Source organism: Somniosus microcephalus, chromosome 7 (genome assembly GCF_052327205.1).
Source record: "Somniosus microcephalus isolate GS21.2 chromosome 7, FLI_Smic_1.0, whole genome shotgun sequence".
In the NCBI taxonomy this organism is placed as follows: domain Eukaryota; kingdom Metazoa; phylum Chordata; class Chondrichthyes; order Squaliformes; family Somniosidae; genus Somniosus; species Somniosus microcephalus.
The window spans coordinates 19,796,151-19,820,994 of record NC_140993.1 but is presented as its reverse complement, the minus strand read 5'-3'; the positions used below and the strand labels follow the sequence as shown (position 1 = coordinate 19,820,994).

Here is a 24,844-nt window from a genome sequence, read left to right as displayed (position 1 = left end):
GAAGCCCGCTATTCTTCCAAATCCCATTGCACGCTCTTGCTGCTTGTCCAGGGTCATGGGGAAGGCGATGTATTGACGTCTCCTTCTGAAAAGGGCACTGGTCACCTGGCGGATGCAGCAATGTTCCGCAAACTGGGAGATGTTGGCAATGTCCCCAGTAGCGGATTGGAAGGAGCCGGTGGCATAGAAGTCAAGAGCCACCGTCACCTTCACTGCCACCGACAGAGACGTCCTGCTCCTCAGCTGTGGCTGCAGATCTCTGCGAAGTAGGTGGCAGATCTCAGTGACCACCTCCCTTCTGAATCGCAGCCTCTGAACACACTGCTCCTCAGACATGTTCAGATATGAGAACTGCTGGCGGTATACCCTGGGTGGGTAAGGCCTCCTGTGCCGATGCCTGTTGGCCCTTCTTCGTCTGGCCATGACTGGCACTCTCTCACGGCGTCTCTGATCCCTTTGAATGCAATGCAGAAAGCTAACGTTTCCACCCATTGCAGCCCCCATTATATGTGGCGACTCAAGGCTATGGCACTGAAAATTAAATCCAAGTGCAATTCTCTGGCCTGAAGCCAGAAGTACCTGTGCGAGCGCAGAGTCAAAGCAGAAAGCTCTCTGCCTTTGTCTCTCTCCAAATATCCGTCTCTCACACAAAAGGATTGGCAGAAAATGGCTGCCACTTATAATGCAGGAGGAGTCCCCTTTAAATAGCGACCCCCGCGTCCCGCAGCGACTGGGAACCGTTCCCCTCTACCAGTCGCTGGGGGCGCCAGGCGCAAAGCAGGGCGGCGCCACTGAAGGTCCGGTTCGGGGCACACCAAGGGCGTTGCACCATGAAATGACGTCACGATCTGCGCGCGCAGCTGAGCGGGCACTGCGGTTTTGCGCCGCCGCTAAATCTTGAGTGAAGTTCGCAAGAGGCGCAGATCGCGCCGCGCCCGGGCGCTAGCCGCTTAGCACCCCACTTCTCCTCCTCCTAAGGCGCTAGCGGCTGGCGCTAACAACTGAATTTCTAGGCCTTTATGTCTCAATGCGAGGAGCATTCGTAATAAGGTGGATGAATTAGCTGCGCAAATAGATGTAAATGGATATGATATAATTGGGATTACGGAGACATGGCTCCAGGGTGACCAAGGCTGGGAATTAAACATCCAGGGGTATTCAACATTCAGGAAGGACAGGCAAAAAGGAAAAGGCGGTGGGGTAGTACTGCTGGTTAAAGAGGAGATTAACACAATAGTAAAGGAGGATATTAGCTCGGATGATGTGGAATCTGTATGGACAGAGCTTGAGAAATACCAAGGGGCAGAAAACATTAGTGGGAGTTGTATACAGACCCCCAATAATGCTGATGTTGGGGATGGCATTAAACGGGAAATTAGAGACGTGTGCAATAAGGACACAGCAGTTATCATGGGTATCTTTAATCTACATATACATTGCGCTAACCAAATTAGTAACAATACTGTGGAGGAGGAATTCCTGGAGTGTATACGGGATGGTTTCCTGGACCAATATGTTGAGGAACCAATTAGAGATCAGGCCATCTTAGACTGGGTATTATGCAATGAGAAAGGATTAATTAGCAATCTTGTTGTGCGAGGCCCCTTGGGGAGGAGCGATCATAATATGATAGAATTCTTCATTAAGATTGAGAGTGAAGTAGTTGACTCCGAGACTAGGGTCCTGAATTTAAATAAAGGAAACTACGATGGTATGAGGTGCGAGTTGGCTAGGATGGATTGGGGAACGTTACTTAAAGGGTTGACGGTGGATAAGCAACGGTAAACATTTAAAGATCGCATGCATGAACTACGGAATTTGTTCATCCCTGTTTGGCATAAAAAAAAGTGACTCAACCATGGCTAACAAGGGAAATTAGGGATGGCATAAGATCCAAGGAGAGGACATATCAGTTGGCCAGAAAAAGCTGCATACCTGAGGATTGGGAGCAGTTTAGGATTCAGCAAAGGAGGACAAAGTGATTAATTAAGAGGGGGGAAATAGAATATGAGAGTAAGCTTTCAGGGAACATAAAAACTGACTGTAAAAGCTTCTATAGATATGTGAAGAGAAAAAGATTGGTGAAGTCAAGCGTAGGTCCCTTGCAGTCAGAATCAGGGGAATTTATAATGGGGAACAAAGAAATGGCTGACCAATTAAATACATACTTTGGTTCTGTCTTCACAATGGAGGACACAAATAGCCTCCCAGAGATGTCGGGGAACATAGGGTCTAATGAGAGGGAGGACCTGAATGAAATCAGTATTTATAGGGAAATGGAGTTAGGGAAACTGACGTGATTTAAGGCCGATAAATCCCCAGGGTATCTACATCCTAGGGTACTTAAGGAAGTGGCCCTAGAAATAGTAGATGCATTGCTGGTTATCTTTCAAAATTCTATAGACTTTGGAACAGTTCCCATGGATTGGAGGGTAGCTAATGTAACCTCACTATTTAAAAAAGGTGGTAGAGAGAAAACGGGGAATTATAGACCAGTAAGCCTGACATCGGTAGTGGGGAAAATGCTAGAGTCCATTATAAAAGATGTAATAGCAGAGCACTTGGAAAACAGTGACAGGACTGGACAAAGTCAACATGGATTTACAAAAGGTAAATCGTGCTCGACTAATCTACTGGAATTTTTGACGGTGTAACTGGTAGAATAGATAAGGGAGAACCAGTGGATGTGGTGTATTTGGACTTTCAGAAGGCTTTCGATAAGGTCCCACGTAAGAGATTAGTGTGCAAAGTTAAAGCACATGGGATTGGGGGTAAGGTACTGACTTGGACAGAAAACTGGTTGGCAGACAGGAAGCAAAGAGTTGGAATAAACGGGTCTTTTTCCGAGTGGCAGGCAGTGACTAGTGGGGTACCGCAGGGATCGGTGCTAGGACCCCAGCTATTCACAATATATATGAATGATCTGGACGAGGGAACTAGATGTAATATCTCCAAGTTTGCAGACAACACAAAGCTGGGTGGGCGTGTGCTGTGAGGAGGATGCCGAGAAACTCCAATATGATTTGGACAGGTTGGGTGATTGGGCAGATGCAGTATAATGTGGATAAATTCCAGGTTATCCACTTTGGTGGCAAAAACAGGATGGCAGATTATCTGAACGGCAATAGATTGAGAAAAGGGGAAGTGCAACGAGACCTGGGTGTCCTTGTGCACCAGTCGCTGAAGGTAAGCATGCAGGTGCAGCAGGCGGTTAAGAAGGCCAATGGTATGTTGGCCTTCATAGCGAGAGGATTCGAGTACAAGAGCAAGGATGTCTTGCTGCAGTTGTACAGGGCCTTGGTGAGACCACGCCTTGAGTATTGTGTGCAGTTTTGGTCACCTTATCTGAGGAAGGATGTTCTTGCCATGGAAGGAGTGCAGCGAAGATTCACCAGACTGATACCTGGGATGGCAGGAATGACGTATGAAGAGAGATTGGGTCGATTAGGCTTATATTCGCTAGAGTTTAGAAGAATGAGAGGGGATCTCATTGAAACTTATAAAATTCTAACAGGACTAGACAGACTAGATGCAGGAAGGATGTTCCCGATGGCGGGGGAGTCCAGAACCAGGGGTCACAGTCTAAGGATAAGGGGTAAGCCATTTAGGACCAAGATGAGGAGGAATTTCTTCACCCAGAGAGTGGTGAACCTGTGGAATTCTCTACCACAGAAGGCAGTTGAGGCCAATTCATTAAATATATTCAAGAAGGAGTTAGATATATTTCTTAAGGCTAAAGGGATCAAGGGATATGGGGAGAAAGCAGGGACAGGGTACTAAATTTGGATGATCAGCCATGATCTCATTAAATGGCGGAGCAGGCTCGAGGGGCCGAATGGCCTACTCCTGCTCCTATCTTCTATGTTTCTATGTTTAAGAGCAGGGGAGATATCCCCGGTGTCCTGGCCAATATTTATCCCTCAATCAACATCACTAAAACAGATTATCTGGTCATTATCATATTGCTGTTTGTGGGAGCTTGCTGTGTGCAAATTGGCTGCCGTGTTTCCTACATTACAACAGTGACTACACCTCAAAAAGTACCTCATTGGCTGTAAAGCACTTTGGGCCATCCAGTGGTCGTGAAAGGTGCTATATAAATGCAAATCTTTTTTTTTTAGAATCATACAATACAGAGGGAGGCCATTTGGCCCAAAGTGCCTGTGCCGGCTCTTTGAAAGAGCTATCCAATTAGTTCCACTCCCCTACTCTTTCCCCATAGCCCTGCAAATATTTCCTTTTCAAGTATTTATCCAATTCCCTTTTGAAAGTTACTATTGAATCTGCTTTCACCACCCTTTCAGGCAGCGCATAATCTAGTTATTCTCTCTTGAACGTTCAAGGTGAGGGTCATCAGTTCAGGAGGCTGCCATGCTTCTTCCATTTGGCCTCCATTTAAGAATCGTGTACTTCCAGATCTGGCAAAGCACACGTTTTAAACCTGCCAGGTTTTAAACCTATTCCTATATAACAAATCACCAATCCCTTTGCTAAAATTAGTTTTATATAATGCATGTATGTAAAATAGCTTGCATCCTGAGAACACTGAAGAAAATGCCACTGCGGGTGATTAACTCACAGCAGTTGCAAATGTTCCAAACACCAATCACAACATTTGTGGAGGGAGCAGAATTTATCAAACCAAACATTAAACTCTGGCAGCAGTTCTAGAAGATAAAGCCAGTGACAAAACTAAACTTTTTTTTAATATATAAACAGCAGAAAGGCTTTTAAGATCACATCGGGACAATGTCAAATTATGTTCTGATCTTCGCACTGATTGTTTTTTTTATGAAAAACATTTTGTTATATAAAGTTATTCCTGATATGTGCCACCTCATCGAGTTTCGACTGTATTATAAGCTGGTTCATTGTAGGCCCGTCCTGTCAACACAATCTCAGACTTCAAATGGATTTCCAATCTACTGGAGGAACAAATCTGATCATCATTTGAACTCCCAGATCGGGGATCTGACTTGTGCTATACATTATACCAGTTAGCATTCGATTTCCTTCCACAGCACTGGTGCAACTCCGCTCATTGTATTATGTCCATGAAGTTGGTTTGCACATGTCTTAGGATCATAGGAATGGGAGTAAAAGAAAGAAAGACTCCCATTTTTGTAGCGCCTTTCACGACCACAGGATGTCCCAGAGCGCTTTACAGCCAATGAAGCACTTTTTGAACTGTGGTCACTGTTGTAATGTAGGAAACACGGTGGCCAATTTACTCACAGCAAGCTCCCACAAACAACAATGTGGTAATCACCAGATAATCTGTTTTGGTGAGGGATAAACATTGGGAGAACACCCTGCTCTCCTTCCAATAGCGGCGTTGGATCTTTGACATGCAGCTGAGCTGAAAGAGTCGCCCATTCAGCTCCTCGAGCCTGTTCTGCCATTCATTCAGATCATGGCTGAACTGTATCTTAACTCCATCTACCCACCTTGGTTTCGTAACCCTTACCTAACAAAAATCTTATCAATCTCAGTTTTGAAATTTTCAATTGACCCCCCCCCCCGCCAGCCTCAATAGTTTTTAGGCAGAGTGTGTTCCAGATTTCCCCTACCCTTTAGTGAGGACGTGCTTCCCGACATCATCCTTGAACTGCCTAGCTCTAATTCTATGGTCCTGTGTCCTGGACTCCCCCCACCAGAGAAATAAGTTTCTTGAAAATGTATTATTTGAATGTTCCTCTTTTGGTTTTCGTTACAGCATTTAAATATTTTCTGGTCATCAGTTGATGGCAAATTTGCATCCTGAGTAATAGATATCACAATTAACAGGACTGTTGTTGCTTTTTTGATTTATAAAAAGCTACAATTTTTCAGACCAACAACTTCTGCAGTGCTGCACTTGAACCAAGAGATTCAAAAGTAACTGATGTAATTATGAGAATGCAGCAAGGTTATATATTCTGATGATGACATGTCCTTTAAACATTACCACAACAGAGACCATTAACAGTCCCTTTCAAGTAAAGGCAGAGAAGTTCCATAAGACCGTCAAGAATTTAGGGAAAATGCACCATCAAACATGTGTACCCAAGATACTTTAAGCCAATTTATTTTGTAAGTGCTGTCAGGATGAAAATGAAACCAGTGGGGCCCACCTTTTTATTATATACAAATGTGGTCTAAAACAAAACAGAAAATCAAAATAGAGCATTATAACACTGTCCTCAATGAAACAGTCTGTCTCATGACTAGCTTCTGGAAAGGATGTGCCTTTTTAAGAGGCCAGCGCGGGCCATTGATAAAAGTCTATTTCCAGATGCATAATGGCTGTGTCTGGCTAGAATTACACCAGAACACCAAAGTGTTGGAACCCGTAGAGACCATACAGATGCAACCCACTGCAATAGACACGACTAACTAGTTAGCTTAAATATTTTAGATATAGTATATGTGTCTCCTGCAGGGGATAGCCTTCGTAAATACAAAACAGCAGGTACCGTAGATAAGCTGCTAACAATACTAGGGTTATTTGAAGTTCAAAAGTATGGCTTTTTGTAGCAGTCACATCTTAAAAGCCATGGTTCACAGAAACTGCTAAAAGTTATTGGCAACAATACTTTCTCAAAGCCATTATTAGGGCCTTCGCCTCTGGCTTCCCCAGAAGGCTGGAACACAAATGTTTTTGTCACACAGTGCACTAGCCTGTACCATGATTCTCATTATAGCTATCGGTGGGGGGGGCGGGGGGAGACATGGGTGAAAGGTGCAAAGTGGAGGACAGAGAAAGAAGGTCACATCTAAAAGGTAAGTCATTCCAGGCTACTGTTGTACACATCAGTTCCCATTTACCAGCTGAAAGTAAAATTGACTGAGGTCAAGGAGTAACACACTTACTCACTTCCTCGGCTGGGGAATAGTACATATCTTGGGAGACCTGGGGTGGGGGGTGGGGGGGGCAGGGGGGAAGTGAAAATATCTACAAACTCTCAGCAGAAAGCCACATGGAAAAAATAATCCAGAAGAGAACAACTCTCAGTCTCTTTATATTTGTTTAAGTCTATTGCTAGAAATAGTTTGAAGTAAAAAGAAGTTTTACAGTGTAAAAACAAGTGGAAAATTGTAAATCTGTACACGTAATTTTTTTCTATGGAGTGACAATTCTCATATAAGAAGCAGCTTTTGCTAATACTGTTGCAAAGCCTGGAGGATGTATTTTCACTTATGCAATTCAGATAAATGGAAAATGCTGCAACTAAACAAGTTATTACAGAATATAACATTAATTTAATATCAGTTAATAATTGTATTTTCATTTAAATTTGAAAAAAATATTTCATCGACGAAGTGATAAAATTGCCCCAACGCAAAGTCAGAGGACAAGAATTGGAAAGCATCGTTGACTTTTTCATTTGGTGAATATAGAAGTGTTCAGTATCGTGTTACTCGCACTCAACATACCCTGTATGGTTTCCAGATTCACAGAAAATTAGGACTTCATTTAGCATTCTAACCTTTTAATTCACATATCTGATGAGTAACTCAATTTCATTTCATTTCAGTCTGGCTTGCTGTCCCGGAGAAGTGGCTTTGCTGAAACATTAAAGCCCCCACCACACAGTACTGCCACCCCATTATCAAAATCCACGACAAGGCCTTGGACAACGTGGACCACTTTCCATACCTTGGGAGTCTACTGTCAACAAGGGCAGACTTCGACGGCGAAGTCCAACACCGCCTTCAGTGTGCCAGTGCAACCTTCGGTCGCCTGAGGAAGAGAGTATTTGAAGACGGCACTAAGCTCATGGTCTGCAGAGCAGCAGTGATACCCGCCCTGCTGTATGTCTCAGAGACATGGACCATGTACAGCAGGCACCTCAAAGCACTGGAGAGGTACCACCAACGATGCCTTCGCAAGATCCTGCAAATCCATTGGCAGGATAGGCGCACCAACGTCAGTGTTCTTGCTCAGGCCAACATCCCCAGCATCGAAGCTTTGACCACGCTCGATCAGCTCCGATGGACGGGTCACATTGTTCGCATGCCGGATGCGAGACTCCCAAAACAAGCGCTCTACTCGGAGCTCCGGCACGGCAAGAGAGCCCCTGGTGGGCAGAGGGAACACTTCAAGGACACCCTCAAAGCCTCCTTGAAAAAGTGCAACATCCCCATCGACACCTGGGAATCCCTGGCCCAAGACCGCACAAAGTGGAGGAGAAGCATCCAGGACGTCGCCGAACACCTCGAGTCTCTTCGCCGGGAGCAAGCGGAAGCCCAAGCGCAGGCAGCGCAAGGAGCGCACGTCAACCCAAGCACCCCACCCACCCGCCCCTTCAACCACCGTCTGCCCCACCTGTGACAGAGACTGTAGGTCCCACATTGGACTCATCAGTCCTCTGCGAACTCATTTTTAATGTGGAAGCAAGTCATCCTCGGTTCCAAGGGACTGCCTAAAAAGAAGAAAGTTCCTATTGGGAACATTGGAGCTTGCTAAGGATATGACAGTGTATTCTCAGGAGTGCAGGGATAATAGTGGTACTGGCTCAGCTCTCTGTGATTGAATGCTCCCAAAGTCCGCAATCTAACGCAGCCTCCCACAAACAATGCAGTGTCGCAAACGTACTCAGGTGTGTTCGGTCCTTCTTCTATCACAGTGACCACGGATTAGTCCTTCCCTTGTGCAGGTACCTGTGATGGAGACTCAGAAGTCTTTCTTCCATTGTTGGGGGTCCACAGATGGGTTGAGCAGATGAAAGTAGGAGGCTGCGCTTACTGCTCACAATCTCTTAATCTGTGGCTTGCTCACTGCGCAGCAGGCTGGACGGAGGGGATGCCTATGTTGCAGGATTAGGCAGATGAACAGTCTAAAGAAAGTTTTGGGGCTGACTTTCCACAGAAGACTTGCAAGTGGCCCAACCTGGCGGAGATGTTGCCAAGGTGCCGTGTTTAAACCACATCCCATTGGTAGGTTCTGCTCTTGGTTTTGTCAGTTCACTTCTCATATCATCTTTCTTGTGCTCGCTTCTTTAGGAGAATAGCACACATTGTGATTTTTTTTTTGGGGGGGGGGGGGGGGGGGTGAAATCAGTAGAATTGCTCTATGGCAAAGTTGTTCCTCTGCATTATCCAGGCACCTTTGGAGGTTTTTTGACGCAATTTGAGCTCATGGAGCATACTGAAAAAGCAGCATTGTCAGCAAAGTGTGGGAAAATCCTAATCTTTGTTCAGATGTTGAAATGTCATTGGCTTCAATAAGGAACAGGCAGGGGTAGAGAACTGAGCAGCTCCTCCAATTGGGCAAAACCTGGTGGAAATTGCCGAGTGCACTCTATCATGAGTCTTACCATTCATGTAGAAATGACTCACGAGATGGTGGTGCCATCCAAGGAAAGTATAAATACTCGGGTGTGGGCCCAGCTTGCTCAGGACGTTTTTGTAACCAGGAACTAGTGACGTAACTAGAGCTCATGGTTGTGAAACAGTTAATTAAAGCCTTGTTTTATACTCAAACCAAGCACTCAGTGAGAGTTTTCTTATGTCACACTCCGACAAGGAAATTCAATATCCATCAAATCAGCTCATTTGGGATGTCAAGCTGGCATATGGTATTTTGTTGCCCAATGTGCCAAACATGGTCAATAGTCTTTTTCCACATCCAGGAACACCATCAACATACATATTTTCTTGTTGAAGGCATAGACAGTGTGCTCGGGTAGCAGTCGCAGTGTTGTCACTGGTGGATGAATTAGCTGCGCAAATAGAGGTAAACGAATATGATATGATTGGGATTACGGAAACATGGCACCAGGGTGGCCAAGGCTGGGAACTCAACATCCAGGGGTATTCAATATTCAGGAAAGATAGGCAAAAAGGAAATGGAGGTGGGGTAGCATTGCTGGTTAAAGAGGGGATTAACACAATTGAAAGGAAAGATATTAGCTCTGATGATGTGGAATCTGTTTGGCATAAAAATAAAACAAAAAAGGTGACTCAACCGTGGCTAACAAGGGAAATTAGGGATAGCATAAGATCCAAGGAGAGGACATATAAATTGGCCAGAAAAAGCAGTAAACCTGAGGATTGGGAGCAGTTTCGGATCCAACAAAGGAGGACAAAGGGATTAATTAAGAGGGGAAAATAGAGTATGAGAGTAAGCTTTCAGGGAACATATAAACTGACTGTAAAAGCTTTTATAGATATGTGAAGTCAAACGTAGGTCCCTTGCAGTCAGAATCAGGGGAATTTATAATGGGGAACAAAGAAATGGCAGACCAATTAAATACATACTTTGGTTCTGTCTTCACAAAAGGGGGACACAAATAACCTCCCAAAGATGTCGGGGTACATAGGGTCTAATGAAAGGGAGGAACTGATTAGAAATCAGTATTTGTAGGGAAATTGATGGGATTGAGGGCCGATAAATCCCCAGGGCCTGATAATCTACATCCTATGGTACTTAAGGAAGTGGCCCTAGAAATAGTAGATGCATTGCTGGTCATCTTCCAAAATTCGATAGACTCTGGAACAGTACCCATGGATTGGCGGGTAGCTAATGTTACCCCACTGTTCAAAAAGGGTGGTAGAGTGAAAACGGGGAATTACAGACCAGTAAGCCTGACATCGGTAGTGGGGAAAATGCTAGAGTCCATTATAAAGGATGTCATAGCAGAGCACTTGGAAAAAAGTGACCGGATCAGACAAAGTCAACATGGATTTACAAAAGGTAAATCGTGTTTGACTAATCTACTGGAATTTTTTGAGGATGTAACTGGTAAAATAGATAAGGGAGAACCAGTGGATGTGGTGTATTTGGATTTTCAAAAGGCTTTCGATAAGGTCCAGCATAAGAGATTAGCGTGTAAAATTAAGGCACATGGGATTGGGGGCAAGGTATTGACTTGGATAGAGAACTGGTTGGCAGACACAAAGCAAAGAGTTAGAGTAAACGGCTCTTTTTCCGAGTGGCAGGCAGTGACTAGTGGGGTACCGCAGGGATCGGTCCTTGGACCCCAGCTATTCACAATATATATTAATGATCTGGACGAGGGAACTAGATGTAATATCTCCAAGTTTGCAGATGACACAAAGCTGGGTGGGCGTGTGTGCTGTGAGGAGGATGCCGAGAAACTCCAGTATGATTTGGACAGGTTGGGTGATTGCATCTGCCATGCTTCTGCCCAATGTAACATGGATAAATGCGAGGTTATCCACTATGGTGTCAAAAACAGGAAGGCAGATTATTATCTGAATGGCAATAGATTGGGAGAAGGGGAAGTGCAACGAGACCTGGGCGTCCTTGTGCACCAGTCGCTGAAAGTAAACATGCAGGTGCAGCAGGCGGTTAAGAAGGCAAGTGGTATGTTGGCCGTCGTAGCGAGAGGATTCGAGTCCAAGAACAAGGATGTCTTGCTGCAGTTGTACAGGGCCTTGGTGAGACCACGCCTTGAGTATTGTGTGCAGTTTTGGTCGCCTTATCCGAGGAAGGATGTTCTTGCCATGGAAGGAGTGCAGCGAAGATTCACCAGGCTGATACCTGGGATGGCAGGAATGACGTATGAGAGATTGGGTCGATTGGGCTTGTACTCGCTGGAGTTTAGAAGAATGAGAGGGGATCTCATCGAAACTTATAAAATTCTAACAGGACTAGACAGGCTAGAATCTGGAAGGATGTTCCCGATGCTCGGGGAGTCCAGAACCAGGGGTCACAGTCTAAGGATAAGGAGTAAGCCATTTAGGACAGAGATGAGGAGGAATTTCTTCACCGAGAGTGGTGAACCTGTGGAATTCTCTGCCAAAGAAGGCAGTAGAGGCCAATTCATTAAATATATTCAAGAAGGAGTTAGATATATTTCTTAAGGCTAAAGGGATCAAGGGATATGGAGAGAAGGCAGGGACAGGGTACTGAATTTGGATGATCAGCCATGATTTTATTGAGTGGCGGAGCAGGCTCGAGGAGCCGAATGGCCTACTCCTGCTCCTATCTTCTATGTTTCTATGTTTCTTCCTCTCCTAAAACGCAGCATCTGAGGAAGTAAATCCAGCGCTCCTGACTCGGCGAAGACTTTTGACTGACATGGGCACCATTGGGTGCCCCAAAGCGCTTTTGGCAATGCCATTCTCTCCTGGGGCTTTCTCTCCCACGCCCCCTTAGCCTCAGCTGGAGTTCAGCAGCAGTAATTTCAGGGCCAGCGCAGTTGCCAGGGCTGGAATGTGTGCTTCCTCCACTTTGCAATGGAAGAATAAAGAGTGAAGCCACTTTCAATCAGTTTCTGGGCCTGCTCAGATTTCTTAATGGTTACTCTGATGAGTCCCATGGGCAGGCTTATTTTGCGGCTCACTACTCTGTGTTGCGGTTGAACCCTGTACTTTAGAGCCTCTAGGGCAGTATTCACCTCCTCCACTCGTGTTTCAATGCGGATACCCTTAATGAGCATATATCGCATGTTCCTTGGCTGTACATCCTGCTGCTGGCAACAATTGGCAGGCTGCCATGTACTTGCCCACCAAAATACATCTTCTGGCCAGGGTTTTAAAAGAGCATTCATGTCTTTGATGGTAACACATTGTATCAGGGTGCCCCCGCAGGGTACATCCTTACAACGCGTATACTAGGTTTACACTGCTGGACCACCTTGTGTAAGATACCCTATTCTTATATACGTAGAATTAGTAATTTGGTTTAATCTGATATGATTAAGGTTATTGCTTTCTTTTGACTTATAAATAGCTTGTAGACTTCTACTGTTGTTAGAAATAATAAAATAATGAAGTTGCTCATTCCCAGAATTCTTCAGGGTAAGGATGACATTTAGCAAGAAAAAGCTTTGGTAGCAAGGAGAGGTCTTTTGTTAGCAAGAAATTCTTAATAAGGGCACAGTGTCGCCCAGATAAGAGGGTAGCCGATATCACAAACAAACAAGATAATGGTCAACAGATCAGTTGGGAAAAACAACTGAAAAACAACTTCTTTTAACGGATGGGTGCACGTGACAAAAGCCCTATAAAGATCTCAAGCTTTCCTTTACAATTCGTAGAGAGAGAACAGGTTATCAGTTGATAACACTTGGGAAATAGCTTTCTCAGTGGTGTGAATCAATGATTCAGCTCTCAATAAAAAAGAAAGACTTGCATTTATATTGTGCTTTTCACCACCTCAGGGCATCCCAAAGCGCTTCACAGCCAATGAATTATTTTTGAAATGTAGTCATTGTTGTATTATAGTAATGACAGGGATTATAGCCTCAGCTGGTATGTTGGTCCTGTTATTGGTCTGGATAGGTGGTTGCTGGTTTTCTGCCACAGTCTTACTCCTTCTCACCTTGTTTGTTCCTGGTCTAACCACTAGCTTACACTTGGCACATATACAACTTAATTCCATTTCAGGTGCTTGGCATTCGGCAAATTCTCCTTTTCTTTTCTTGCTCTCGACTGCAGCTTCAGACTTTGCCTCTGCATTGTTCTCCACCATCAGTCAGTCAAACCAAACCGGGCAAACTCTTTAAATCTCTTGCGATCGAGAAACGCGTCACAATCAGAATCAGTTATCTTTTTTCCCATATTATCCCACCATCTCATATCACAAACAGGTAAAGTACATCACAAAGTCAACAGAAATTGTTTCGCGAGCCTCTAGAACCAATTAGTGTCAGCTGTGGCTCAGTGGGTAGCACGCTCGCCTCTGAGTCAGAAGGTTGGGGGTTGAAGTCCCACTCCAGGGACTTGATGCACATAAATCTAGGCTGACACTCCAGTGCAGTGCTGAGAGAGCGCTGCACTGTCGGAGGTGCCGTCTTTCGGATGAGACGTTAAACCGAGGACCCGTCTGCCCTCTCAAGTGGATATAAAAACAGATTACTTGGTCAATATCACATTGCTGTTCGTGGGATCTTGCTGTGCGCAAATTGGCTTCTGCGTTACCACATTATAACAGTGACTGCGCTTCAAAAGTACTTCGTTGGCTGTAAAGTGCCTTCTGCGTCCTGAGGTCGTGAAAAATGCTATAGAAATGTAAGTCTTTCTATTTAAAATAGGTATTAGGGTGCTGCTGGTTCTCATAAAATCATACTCTGTTATGCAGTCATGGTGATGAAATTTTGTGACTGAAAAATACCCACGCGACCAGATTATTAGCGAGATTGTTTAGAGCAGGTTCACTAAAAAGCAACATGGAGAAAATTGTATTTCTTTGATCATACAATCTAAAGAAAGAAAGACTTGCATTTATATAGCGCCTTTCACGACTACTGGGCGTCTCAAAGCGCTTTACAGCCAATGAAGTACTTTTTGAAGTGTAGTCACTGTTGTAATGTGGGAAACGCGGCAGCCAATTTGCGCACAGCAAGCTCCCACAAACAGCAATGTGATAATGACCAGATAACCTGTTTTTTGTTATGTTGGTTGAGGGATAAATATTGGCCAGGACACCGGGGATAACTCTTCGAAATAGTGCCATGGGATCTTTTACGTCCACCTTAGAGGGCATACGGGGCCTCGGTTTATCGTCTCATCCAATAGACGGCACCTCCAACAGTGAAGTGCTCCCTCAGTTGTGCACCGAATTTCAGCCTGGATTATGTGCTCCAGTCGAAAGTGCTCCAGATTGTGCTGCAAACTGAGCCATGACTGATAGCCATTCTTCATTGCTGAGCCCAGACAGTTGAACCTGATCCTGACCTCACCTGAAACCCACACACAATGCCTTGGTGAGACCACATCTTGAGTATTGTGTGCAGTTTTGGTCGCCTTATCTGAGGAAGGATATTCTTGCCATGGAAGGAGTTCAGCGAAGATTCACCAGGCTGATACCTGGGATGGCAGGAATGACGTATGAGGAGAGATTGGATCGATTGGGCTTGTGCTCGCTGGAGTTTAGAAGAATGAGAGGGGATCTCATTGAAACTTATAAAATTCTGGCAGGGCTGGACAGACTAGATGCAGGGAGGATGTTCCCGATGGCGGGGGAGTCCAGAACCAGGAGTCACAGTCTAAGGATAAGGGGTAGGCCATTTAGGACAGAAAGGAGGAGGAATTTCTTCACCCAGAGAGTGGTGAACCTGTGGAATTCTCTACCCCAGAAGGCAGTAGAGGCCAATTCATGAAATATATTCAAGAAGGAGTTGGATATATTTCTTAAGGCTAAAGGAATCAAGGGGTATGGGGAGAAAGCAGGGTCCGGGTACTGAACTTGGATGATCATCCATGATCGCATTGAATGGCGGAGCAGGCTCGAGGGGCCGAATGGCCTACTCCTGCTCCTATCTTCTATGTTTCTATGACTTTTCTAGCAGCAATCACGCCAGGGTGACGAGGTCACTTTCAGCACTTCGGCAATTGCCCTGATCAACAATTAAACTCTGGGCCTTCCTGCTCTGCATTGCTCAGAACCAGAAACAGGCAGTGGACTTAGCCATCCCTACACTGGAGGCGTTTGCTCATTTAACCCTTACTTTTTGTGTTCTGTTCAACATTCGTCCCTCAGCCATCGGCAGAAACAGGTTACTGGGTTACACAGCTGCTTGCAGTGCTCTAAAGAGCTGCCACGTTTCTCGCTGCACTTTGAACTCCATAAACCTAAGCTCATCCAAAACTCAGCTGCCCCTGTGTTGCACCAAGTCCCGTTCGCCCATCACCCCCTGTGCTCGCTGACCTATATTGGCTCCCGGTTGAGCAACACCTCAATTTTAACATTCTCATCCTTGGTAACAAATCCCTCCATGGCCTCGCCCCTCCCCATCTCTGTAATCTCCTCCAGCCCCACAACCCTTTGAGATCTCTGCGCTCCTCCATTTCTGGCCTCCTGCGCATCCCTGATTTCCATCGCTCCGCCACTGGCGGCCATGCCTTCAGCTCTGGAATTCCCTCCCTAAACCTCTTCTTCCTCCTTTAATATGCTCCTTAAAACCCTTGACCAAGCTTTTGGTCACCTTCCCTAATACCTCCTTATGTGGCTCGGTGTCAAATTTTGTTTGATAACGCTCCTGTGAAGCGCCTTGGGATGGTTTACTACGTTAAAGCTGCTATATAAATGCAAGTGGTTGTTGTTGTTGATGTAATTCACAGCAGGTAAGATGCTTTGAGATGTTTCTGATGGCATCAATTAAGTTTCCTTCAGCTAATTCTGACTAATATTAAAGGTCTAACAATGACACAGACGAGACAAAAACATTTCCTCACGCCTGGCCTGAGAGACGGTTATTTGCCCAAGTAAGGATGGTACTATGGCAGCCATAAAGTGGAGAGAAAAAGCACCCTTTTGTTTTTTAGGATCAAACTGATGTACAACAAAGTTGACCTAAAAAGAACAAAGCAGAAAATTTAGAGTGCGTGCTTCACAGCTATTAATCTATCTTTATTCAGTTAGATGACAGGAATATGCTGGCCATGTCTAGTAAGTCTGTTCTCGGCCATATCTGTTCATCTCCTCACTATTGTGTTGGTTTTACTTTGTGATTAAAAAATTGTGAGCGAAGAAAGAGGTCTGTTTTTTTGGAGAATATATGTTTAACTTTTTGCACCCAGTGACGGTGGAAGCTCCAAGGTTGAGTATCACATGGGGCCCAAGTCCAGAGCAAAGATTGCTTTGCACTGCCGTGTACACATTCTAACTCCACCCTCAGGGGGAAAAAAAACACCACAATTCTCTACTGCAATGTCGCTTTGTTTCCATACCAGCAAATCTTGCGGTTTCTGTGAGTGAGAATGTCAATTCAGCGCCAAATTATGTACAACTCGGTCCTGTAGACTTGCGCCCACAGAACCTGGGCTTGGAACGGCCAACACAAACTTCACTGGGATCTTGTAGCCCGCGGAAAGGGAAGATTTTCTCCCCATCAGTCTGGCTATATTAAAACTCAGATCACAGAGGTGAAGGAACAAAGAAAAATCCACTGCGCTGCCTTATTTGGCTTGTTTTAAAAATTAACAGCAAGCTGCCTTCATCTGTTTTAATTAACACAATTGAAATAAAGCATTGCTCTGCCCTTTGGGCAGCACGCACCATATTACAGAGGGCTACAGGAATTTGCAAAAAGTGAACAAAATAATCAGGAACATTTTTGGTGGATCACTTCCTCACATCGTAGTCACACAAGCAGTTCAGCCTTTGCATAAACGAATGAATGAATGAATTAACTAAATTGAATTCAAAGAGAGGTAACTGGAAAGGAAAGTTCAGTAGCAGTCGACGAGTTAGCAAACTTTTTACTTACAAAATATTGTCATTGCTCAGGCTAAAGTAACTGGCCCATTTTTTATTTTTTTAGGTAAAGTAGTTTACTTCTGCTAATTTCTTGATACCTTAAAATGTAGAGAAAAAAAAATTCTTTGTGAACAAATTCTAGTGGAAACAATACTTGTTTCCGCAGACATTATCTACTTTACAGTTTGGGAAGGAATACGACGGAGCAAACAAGTGACTGTATGGCCCCTCTAGGGTGCGCCAATACACTGGGAATTACAGGGATAGGGAAGAGTATGTTGTCTCTGCAGACGAGGGAATTTTATGGCCACAGTCTTTTAAAAGTAGAAGTGTCAAATTTAATGTACTTCAAGATAACTGTTACTACGCAAAAACTGCACAGATTAATGAACACCAGCAGCTGTCACAAGCACCATGAACCACAGCTACACCGTTAGCACTGTTTCAGGAATTATAATGCAAAGATAAGTCCCCTTCTCTTGATAAGAATAGCACTTGACTCAGAGGAAAAAAAGCTATTAAGCAGAAGGCTGCTTTTAAACAAAGGAGTGGCAAAAAGGCCATTACCCCAAGAACAATGCACTTTACCATCTTTCATGGTGTTGAATATGAACGGCAATGGATAAACGGTGGCTCAGTATGGTTCACCACAAAAAAAGTCTTTTTTGAGTGACGTCAACAGAACATAACTTGCAAGTCTGAAGGTCTTGGAGCGGGGGGGCAGGGGGACGGTACAGTGTAAGCAGCTCACAACAAACTGGTTTGTGTACGTGCGTTTTGTCCATAAACAGGCAAACGTATCCCTCAAGGCACAGTTAACATAAAAACCTGAAAAGCGCAGAGATGTGCTGTGGTATATGCCGCAATGTGGCTGCATACCCCAGCTAAAGTTGAAGTGGTTTCACCCTCCCAGTGCTAATTAACGTGACTGAAGTACGGCCCACTCGGTCAGCTGAGCGGGAGCTTGACAGAGCCTAGCTGTGGCACCTTCTGAGGTCACAGGTGGCTTATTCTGCAGCAGGCCATGACTCACAATTCACATACTGGCGGAATAAACACTCCCAAGCAGCACCTCCCAAGAGAAATAAGCTGCTTCTCACATGTGTATGAAACTGAAGAAATATTTTCAAGATCTGATTTCTGAATCAATCTGGACTCAGTGAAACAGAAGATTTAACTTCAACATATGCAACTAAAGATATGCTATTCATAACATTCATTGAACTGTAACAATACTAAATTCTGCAATTAATCAGTCAGAATTACATACATCCATTCCCATGTATCTCAAATGTCTGTTCTGCAGCGAGGAACAATCAATCTTTCAGCAGTTAATTGCTGTGCTTTTTTCCCCTGTAGTAGTTCTAAGGTTTGATATACTTGATTTAGAACCTGATGCCAACCAGATACACTGCTGATCCTTCTCTTGGGCAAGGCCACAGTAAATAAGGATGCTGTCAGGGATTCTGGCCTGAAACGCAAAACCGAGTGAAAAGCCAAGATCACATTCGATTTTGTAGATAAGTGTCCCAAGGTGCCTCACAGAGATGTTCGAGGGGGAAAAAAAATAGGACACCAAGATAAAGGAGGAGCTATTAAGAGGGATAAAGAAGAAAGATAGATTTGCGTTTACATAGCACCTTTCACAACCTCAGGACGTTCCACATGCGCTTTACAGCCAATTAAATACTGTTTGAAGTGTAGTCACTGTTGTAATGTAGGAAACTTCGAGTAGAGTAGAAAATCATAGAATCATAGAAATTTACAGCACAGAAGGAGGCCATTCGGCCCATCGTGTCTGTGCCGGCCGACAAAGAGCTACCCAGCCTAATCCCACTTTCCAGCTCTTGGTCCGTAGCCCTGTAGGTTACGGCACTTCAAGTGCATATCCAAGTACTTTTTAAATGTGATGAGGGTTTCTGCCTCTACCACCCTTTCAGGCAGTGAGTTCCAGACCCCCACCACCCTCTGGGTGAAAAAAGTTCTCCTCAACTCCCCTCTAATCCTTCTACCAGTTATTTTAAATCTATGCCCCCTGGTTATTGACCTCTCTGCTAAGGGAAATAGGTTCTTCCTATCCACTCTATCTCGGCCCCTCATAATTTTACACACCTCGATTAAGTCTCCCCTCAGCCTCCTCTGTTCCCAAGAAAACAACCCCAGCCAATCCAGTCTTTCCTCATAGCTAAAATTCTCCAGTCCTGGCAACATCCAGGTAAATCTCCTCTGCACCCTCTCCAGTACAATCACATCTTTCCTTTAACGCGGCAACCAGAACTCGACGCAGAATTTGAGCAGAGATACAAGACAGGAACGAACTAATGGTTATGCTAGAAGCTCTTATTCTAAATTATGTTTCATTCTTTCAATGTGAAAATCAAAGCTTGGTGACCATAATGTCAACTCTCGTCTTCCTCGTTGTGTCTTTCTCCATTATTACCGGTTATTTTTAACTATCCGTATTCACTAAGCATATTACACAAAACCTTCCCCCCACCAACATAAACATCTACCCAATCACACTGCATTCAATCCAAAGTAGAGCCAACACAACAGGACACTCCCAAACCCAGGCTCAGAGTGGCAACAGAGCCCTCAATAATAAGTGTTGCTTTGATTGTTATGAATTCTGAGGTGACTAGATTATCATTTGCTCCGAGGAATAATAAAATGGCCGAGTGATTCCCTGAATAAACCTTAACTCCATTTACAGCACAAAGACTCTGTATAGCTGACGCGTCCCTACGGGGAACAAGCATTCCATTGTACTTGTTACATATGGCAAATAAATCTAATCTGAATCTGAATCTGATTGAGGGAGCTCACGCCATTTTCCTCACTTAGCTCCGCCTGTATTTGCCTTCCAGACTTAGAGTTCCTTTTCACATGTTCTTCCTTTTGTAAAACAAACCCCCGCCCCCAACACCGAATCCCACTACCTGCGCACCTCAAACTCAACCCAGCACCCACCCTAACCCTAAACCTTTGGCGCTAACCTCCACCCTCCAAGTATGGGCCCACGTCACTTAGAGCTTGCAGACAATCGGCTCAAAATCCTCTTCAGCCCCAGAGAAATGTTGGGGGGGGGGGAAGCATATATTTATTTTAAAAATTCTTGAAAACATTTGCCATGCAATACCTCATTTTAATTAAATACCGCCCAATGTAACTAATTAGTGCATTAAATTAAGTAGATTAAGGACAGCTAAATGTTACATGCTATTTCCATTACATCTACGAATTCACGTTTTGTAGAGACGCAGAAGCCTTGGCACATCTATTCCAATGAATGGAATTTCAGATGTACATCAGCGTACAAGAAGTGGTAGACTAAGCATTTCCTAAAGCCAGCACTTAAAAAAAATCCACTTATTGCATGGACTATTTTTCGGTTAGCTGGGTGTTTGACACACGTAGAAACCCATCACCATGTTTAAGAGTCTCCATTTTAAACTACGTAGTGAGAAATTAACCCCCTGTCTCTGTTTGACAAATATTGAGTACACAAACCCTTCCTGGAGGGACATATTTTACTTAATTCAGTCCAGAGAGCTTAGGAAGCAGCTTGGCAGAGCCAAGGTTGAGAGTCCATCTAAAGAATTGCACAGTGTGGTATTGCTGGAGTTCAAACAAGTTCAAACCACTTAGCTTACCAGAGCAAGTTATAAGTAAGCTTCCTGAGACTTGCCCAGCAAGGGTTTTGCCCTGCAGGTTTATTTGGAGCCGAGTAGGTAGAATCTCAGCACCTGTGACAGATCTACACTGCCTGGCTCCACTATTAAGCCAAGGTGGCTGGTCATTCATCAGCAGTGCCCAAGGCCTGCCTGGCTCAAGTATCAGAATATCAGAATACTGTGTACAGTTTTGGTCTCCTTACCTAAGGAAGGATATACTTGCCATAGAGGGAGTGCAACGAAGGTTCACCAGACTGATTCCTGGGATGGGGGGGTTGTCCCATGAGGAGAGATTGAGTAGACTAGGCCTATATTCTCTGGAGTTTAGAAGAATGAGAGGTGATCTCATTGAAACATACAAAATTCTTACAAGGCTTGACAGGGTAGATGCAGGGAGGATGTTTCCACCACCCTGTCAGGCAGAGCATTCCAGCTCATAACCACTCGCTGCATAAAAAAGTTTTTCCTCATGTCACCTTTGGTTCTTCTGCCAATCACATTAAAAAAAATTCTCTGGTTCTCGACTCTTCCACCAATGGGAAGAGTTTCTCTCTATCTACAGGAAACTTTTTTTTATTTGGCACAGATGGGACCGACGTGCCGGTTCATCAAAAATCCCGGATAACTGAACACTATAGTAAAAGATAGGGAGCTGACAGCTCCGTATAAAGCAACAAACCCTGTTGCTTAGCAACAACTGCAGAACAATGAACACAAGTTTCAAGCGTCTCTGTAGCTTAGCAACAGCTGCAGCCACACCCTTGCACAGCACAGATGGAAGGCGGCAAATACCAATATGAAGTAAAACCTACTCCTGAATTTTGCCGGTTAACCGAGATTTCCGGTTATTTAGGTGCCGGTAAATCGAAAGTTTCCTGTACTCTGTTTAGACGCCTCAAGATTTTGAACACCTCTATCAAATCTCCTCTCAACCTTCTCTGCTTTAAAGAAAACAACCCCAGCTACTCCAGTCTATCCACGTAACTGAAGTTCCTCATCCCTGGAAATCTTTTCTGCACCCTCTCTAAGGCCTTCACATCCTTCCTAAAGTGCGGTGCCCAGAATTGGACACAATACTCCAGTTGTGGCCGAACCAGTGTTGTATAAAGGTTCATCATAACTTCCTTGCTTTTGTACTCTAAGCCTATATTTATGAAGCCCAGGATCCCGTATTTCTTTTTAACAGTCTTCTCAACCTGCCCTGCCACCTTCAATGATTTGTGCACATATACCCCCAGGTGTCTCGGTTCATGCACCCCCTTTAGGCTTGTACCCTTTAGTTTATATTGCCTCTCCTCGTTCTTCCTACCAAAATGTATCCCTTCGCACTTCTCTGCGTTAAATTTCATCTGCCACATGTCTGCCCATTCCACCAGCCTGTCCATGTCCTCTTGAAGTCTATCACTATCCTCCTCACTGTTCACTATACTTCCAAGTTTTGCGTCATCTGCAGATTTTGAAATTGTGCCCTGTACACCCAAGTCCAAGTCACTAATATAGATCAAGAAAAGCAGTGGTTCTAGTACCAATCCCCTGGGGAACACCATTGTGTACCTCCCTCTAGTCTGGAAAACAACCGTTTTAAAAATTGAAAATACAGTTTGGCTCTCGTAAAAGACCTGTTGCTAATGACAAACTTCAAAAAGCTACATTTTACAAATGATAATCAGGTCAGAGAATCACAAAATAATAAAATATATACATTTATACAACAATATTTAAAAGTGTCTTATAAACAAGAGACATTTACAAAAAGATATTGTCGAATGGCAAAAAAGGAAACTGTTCACTGTCCTATATTTCAGATTACTTCTCCCTTCCAATTAAAGTTCAAAACCACAATCTGTGAACCAGGTTGGTGCGAACAGTCCGATTTGAATCCCCAGTCGCTTCCTGGCTTCCAAAACAAAACCATACACATAGCCTAGGATAGTAATGTGATATCCTACAAGGCATAATCTGTGTTATTCTTCATTTTTTCTAATGTCAGTTATAGTTTAAGAGACCATTGTTTACCTCCCAACCCCATACATCAGTTGTCCCTAATGAGATTGCATTTCCATTCGAACATTCAGCAGGGATCCTCTTTGTTGCCTGGTTTTTTTTGCGTGGGCTTTTGAAATGCTAGCAACCAGCATTCACGTGACTCCAGGCCTTCAAGAAACGGGCAAATAACACGTGGTTGAAGTTTTTTCCCAACTCTCGGGGCTCGCGTGGAGCATAAACACCAGCACAAACCAGAACGGCCCGTTTCTGAGCTGCAAATTCTACGTAACTTTGTGGTCCACATCTGCTTGGGTTTGCTGCCGACGCAACACTGTTAACCTGCTGCATGCATACTGTACGTTAGGGACATATTTTACTTCTGTTGTGCTACAGTTTTGTTTTTAAACCCCTCGCATGTTGTAATTATTTCTCTGTAATTCAAAAATTGCAAAAAAATGACAAAAAACCATATTGTAATCAGGTAGGAGATTACCTCTGCTGTTTTGTCTGGCAGCTCCAATCCAAGCATATTGGCTTGTACTAACTGCTGTAAGAGCTGGACTTGAGCGACACTGAGGAAGAAATCCAGGCTTGTAGTAACATTGACTTCTAGTGAATGGCCACACACTATAATTTCCTACAGAGACAAAAACAGCATTGTACATATATTACAAACTACTTGACTTCCTGTGTAGTGCAGTCACGAGAACATTTCAAGAACACCAAAATTAATTTGCAGTTACAACTTTATATATTGATTGTACCGTATGTGGCACACAATGCAATGAAATATTAAACCCAATTCAACATCAGTCCTGCAGCTGCTAATTCATAGTCGGTCTCATCAGACTTTAACAATAAGTCTACGTAGGAACAGGAGCTCATTCATTTAGATCACGGCTGTTCTGTATCTTAGCTCCATCTACCCATCTTGGTTCCGTAACCCTTGCCTAACAAAAATCTATCAATCTCAGTCTTGATATTTTCAACTGACCCCCGGCCTCAACAGAGTTTTCCACATTTCCACTACCCTTTGTGGTTAAATTTCCAAGAGCAAAACAGATTCTTTGCAAATTGAATTGAACGTGATTTAGGAATTAATCTAACAGCTAAAACATGGCATTGGCAATAATGCGCCCTACTTGAAGTGGAAACAAAATAGAAAAAGGAAAGATCTAACCAACTTGTAGCACGCTTCAAATCTAGATCACTTCAGATGGCAAATACACTGTTTTAGCACTACTGAAATCGTACGTTTATTAAAACTCTATTACTGACCTCGGTCTGTGCATTCTCTGGCGAGAGCTGTTTCGTGAAAAGGATCGCGGGGGCAGCTGTTATACGTACACTGAAATCTGTCAAAACTGGAGTTAAAATTGCCCTTCGCTCTTGGTGGTGTCTAATACTGGGGGGAAAAAAAGACAAATAAAAATGGAACACTATGTATAAATATTATAGTTATAGTCCAGCTACCCAGCTGGGAAAATCACACAGTGCCTCAGTTCATTTCCAAATAATGAAATCACAGGCAGGTGACTCACCCTTCCATACACATCATATAAGCACATCACAACTGGGTAACTTAGTCTTTTTATACTCAAACAGCACTTAAACATTAAAAATAAATTTCTCCCCCTAGTTTATATTATTACTAAGAGAAGCAGATGTCCAATTTTCTCAATCAAGGAACAGAAATGAGGCACGAAGAAAGCCCCATAGAATGTGGATGATAATAATTCAAATAGGGATATTCTACACAAGGTAAGCAATCTATCTGTTAAATCGCCCCTCAAGGTAGAAACATTTACTGGGATAATAAAAGGGAATGCTTTTTCTTGCAGAATAAACAGAAGCTTATCCTATCTACCCGTCATTACCCTTGATTTGTCTAGTAGTTGTCGCTGTTGAGAATAAGTAACTGTTCATTATTTCAGCTACAGCAGTCTAGTTTTTTTTGGAACAAAGAACAGTGAATTTGCACTTAGGAAGCTTGCATCTTGGAAAATTCATATTTTTAAAATTAAAATAAATG

At 43.8% G+C, this 24,844-nt stretch overlaps 1 protein-coding gene across 4 annotated transcripts in view; it reads right to left on the bottom strand.

Moving 5' to 3' along the window:
- vps13b (vacuolar protein sorting 13 homolog B) overlaps positions 1–24,844 on the bottom strand; it is a 1,087,794-nt gene that overhangs the window by 238,363 nt on the left and 824,587 nt on the right. For all 4 annotated transcript variants that reach the window (XM_085992288.1, XM_085992290.1, XM_085992289.1 and 1 more), the window contains exons 32-33: positions 24,091–24,217; positions 23,306–23,449 (exon numbers count right to left, since the gene is read on the bottom strand). In XM_085992288.1, the coding sequence (XP_085848414.1) occupies positions 23,306–23,449; positions 24,091–24,217 (271 nt within the window). The remainder of the gene's footprint in view (positions 1–23,305; positions 23,450–24,090; positions 24,218–24,844) is intronic.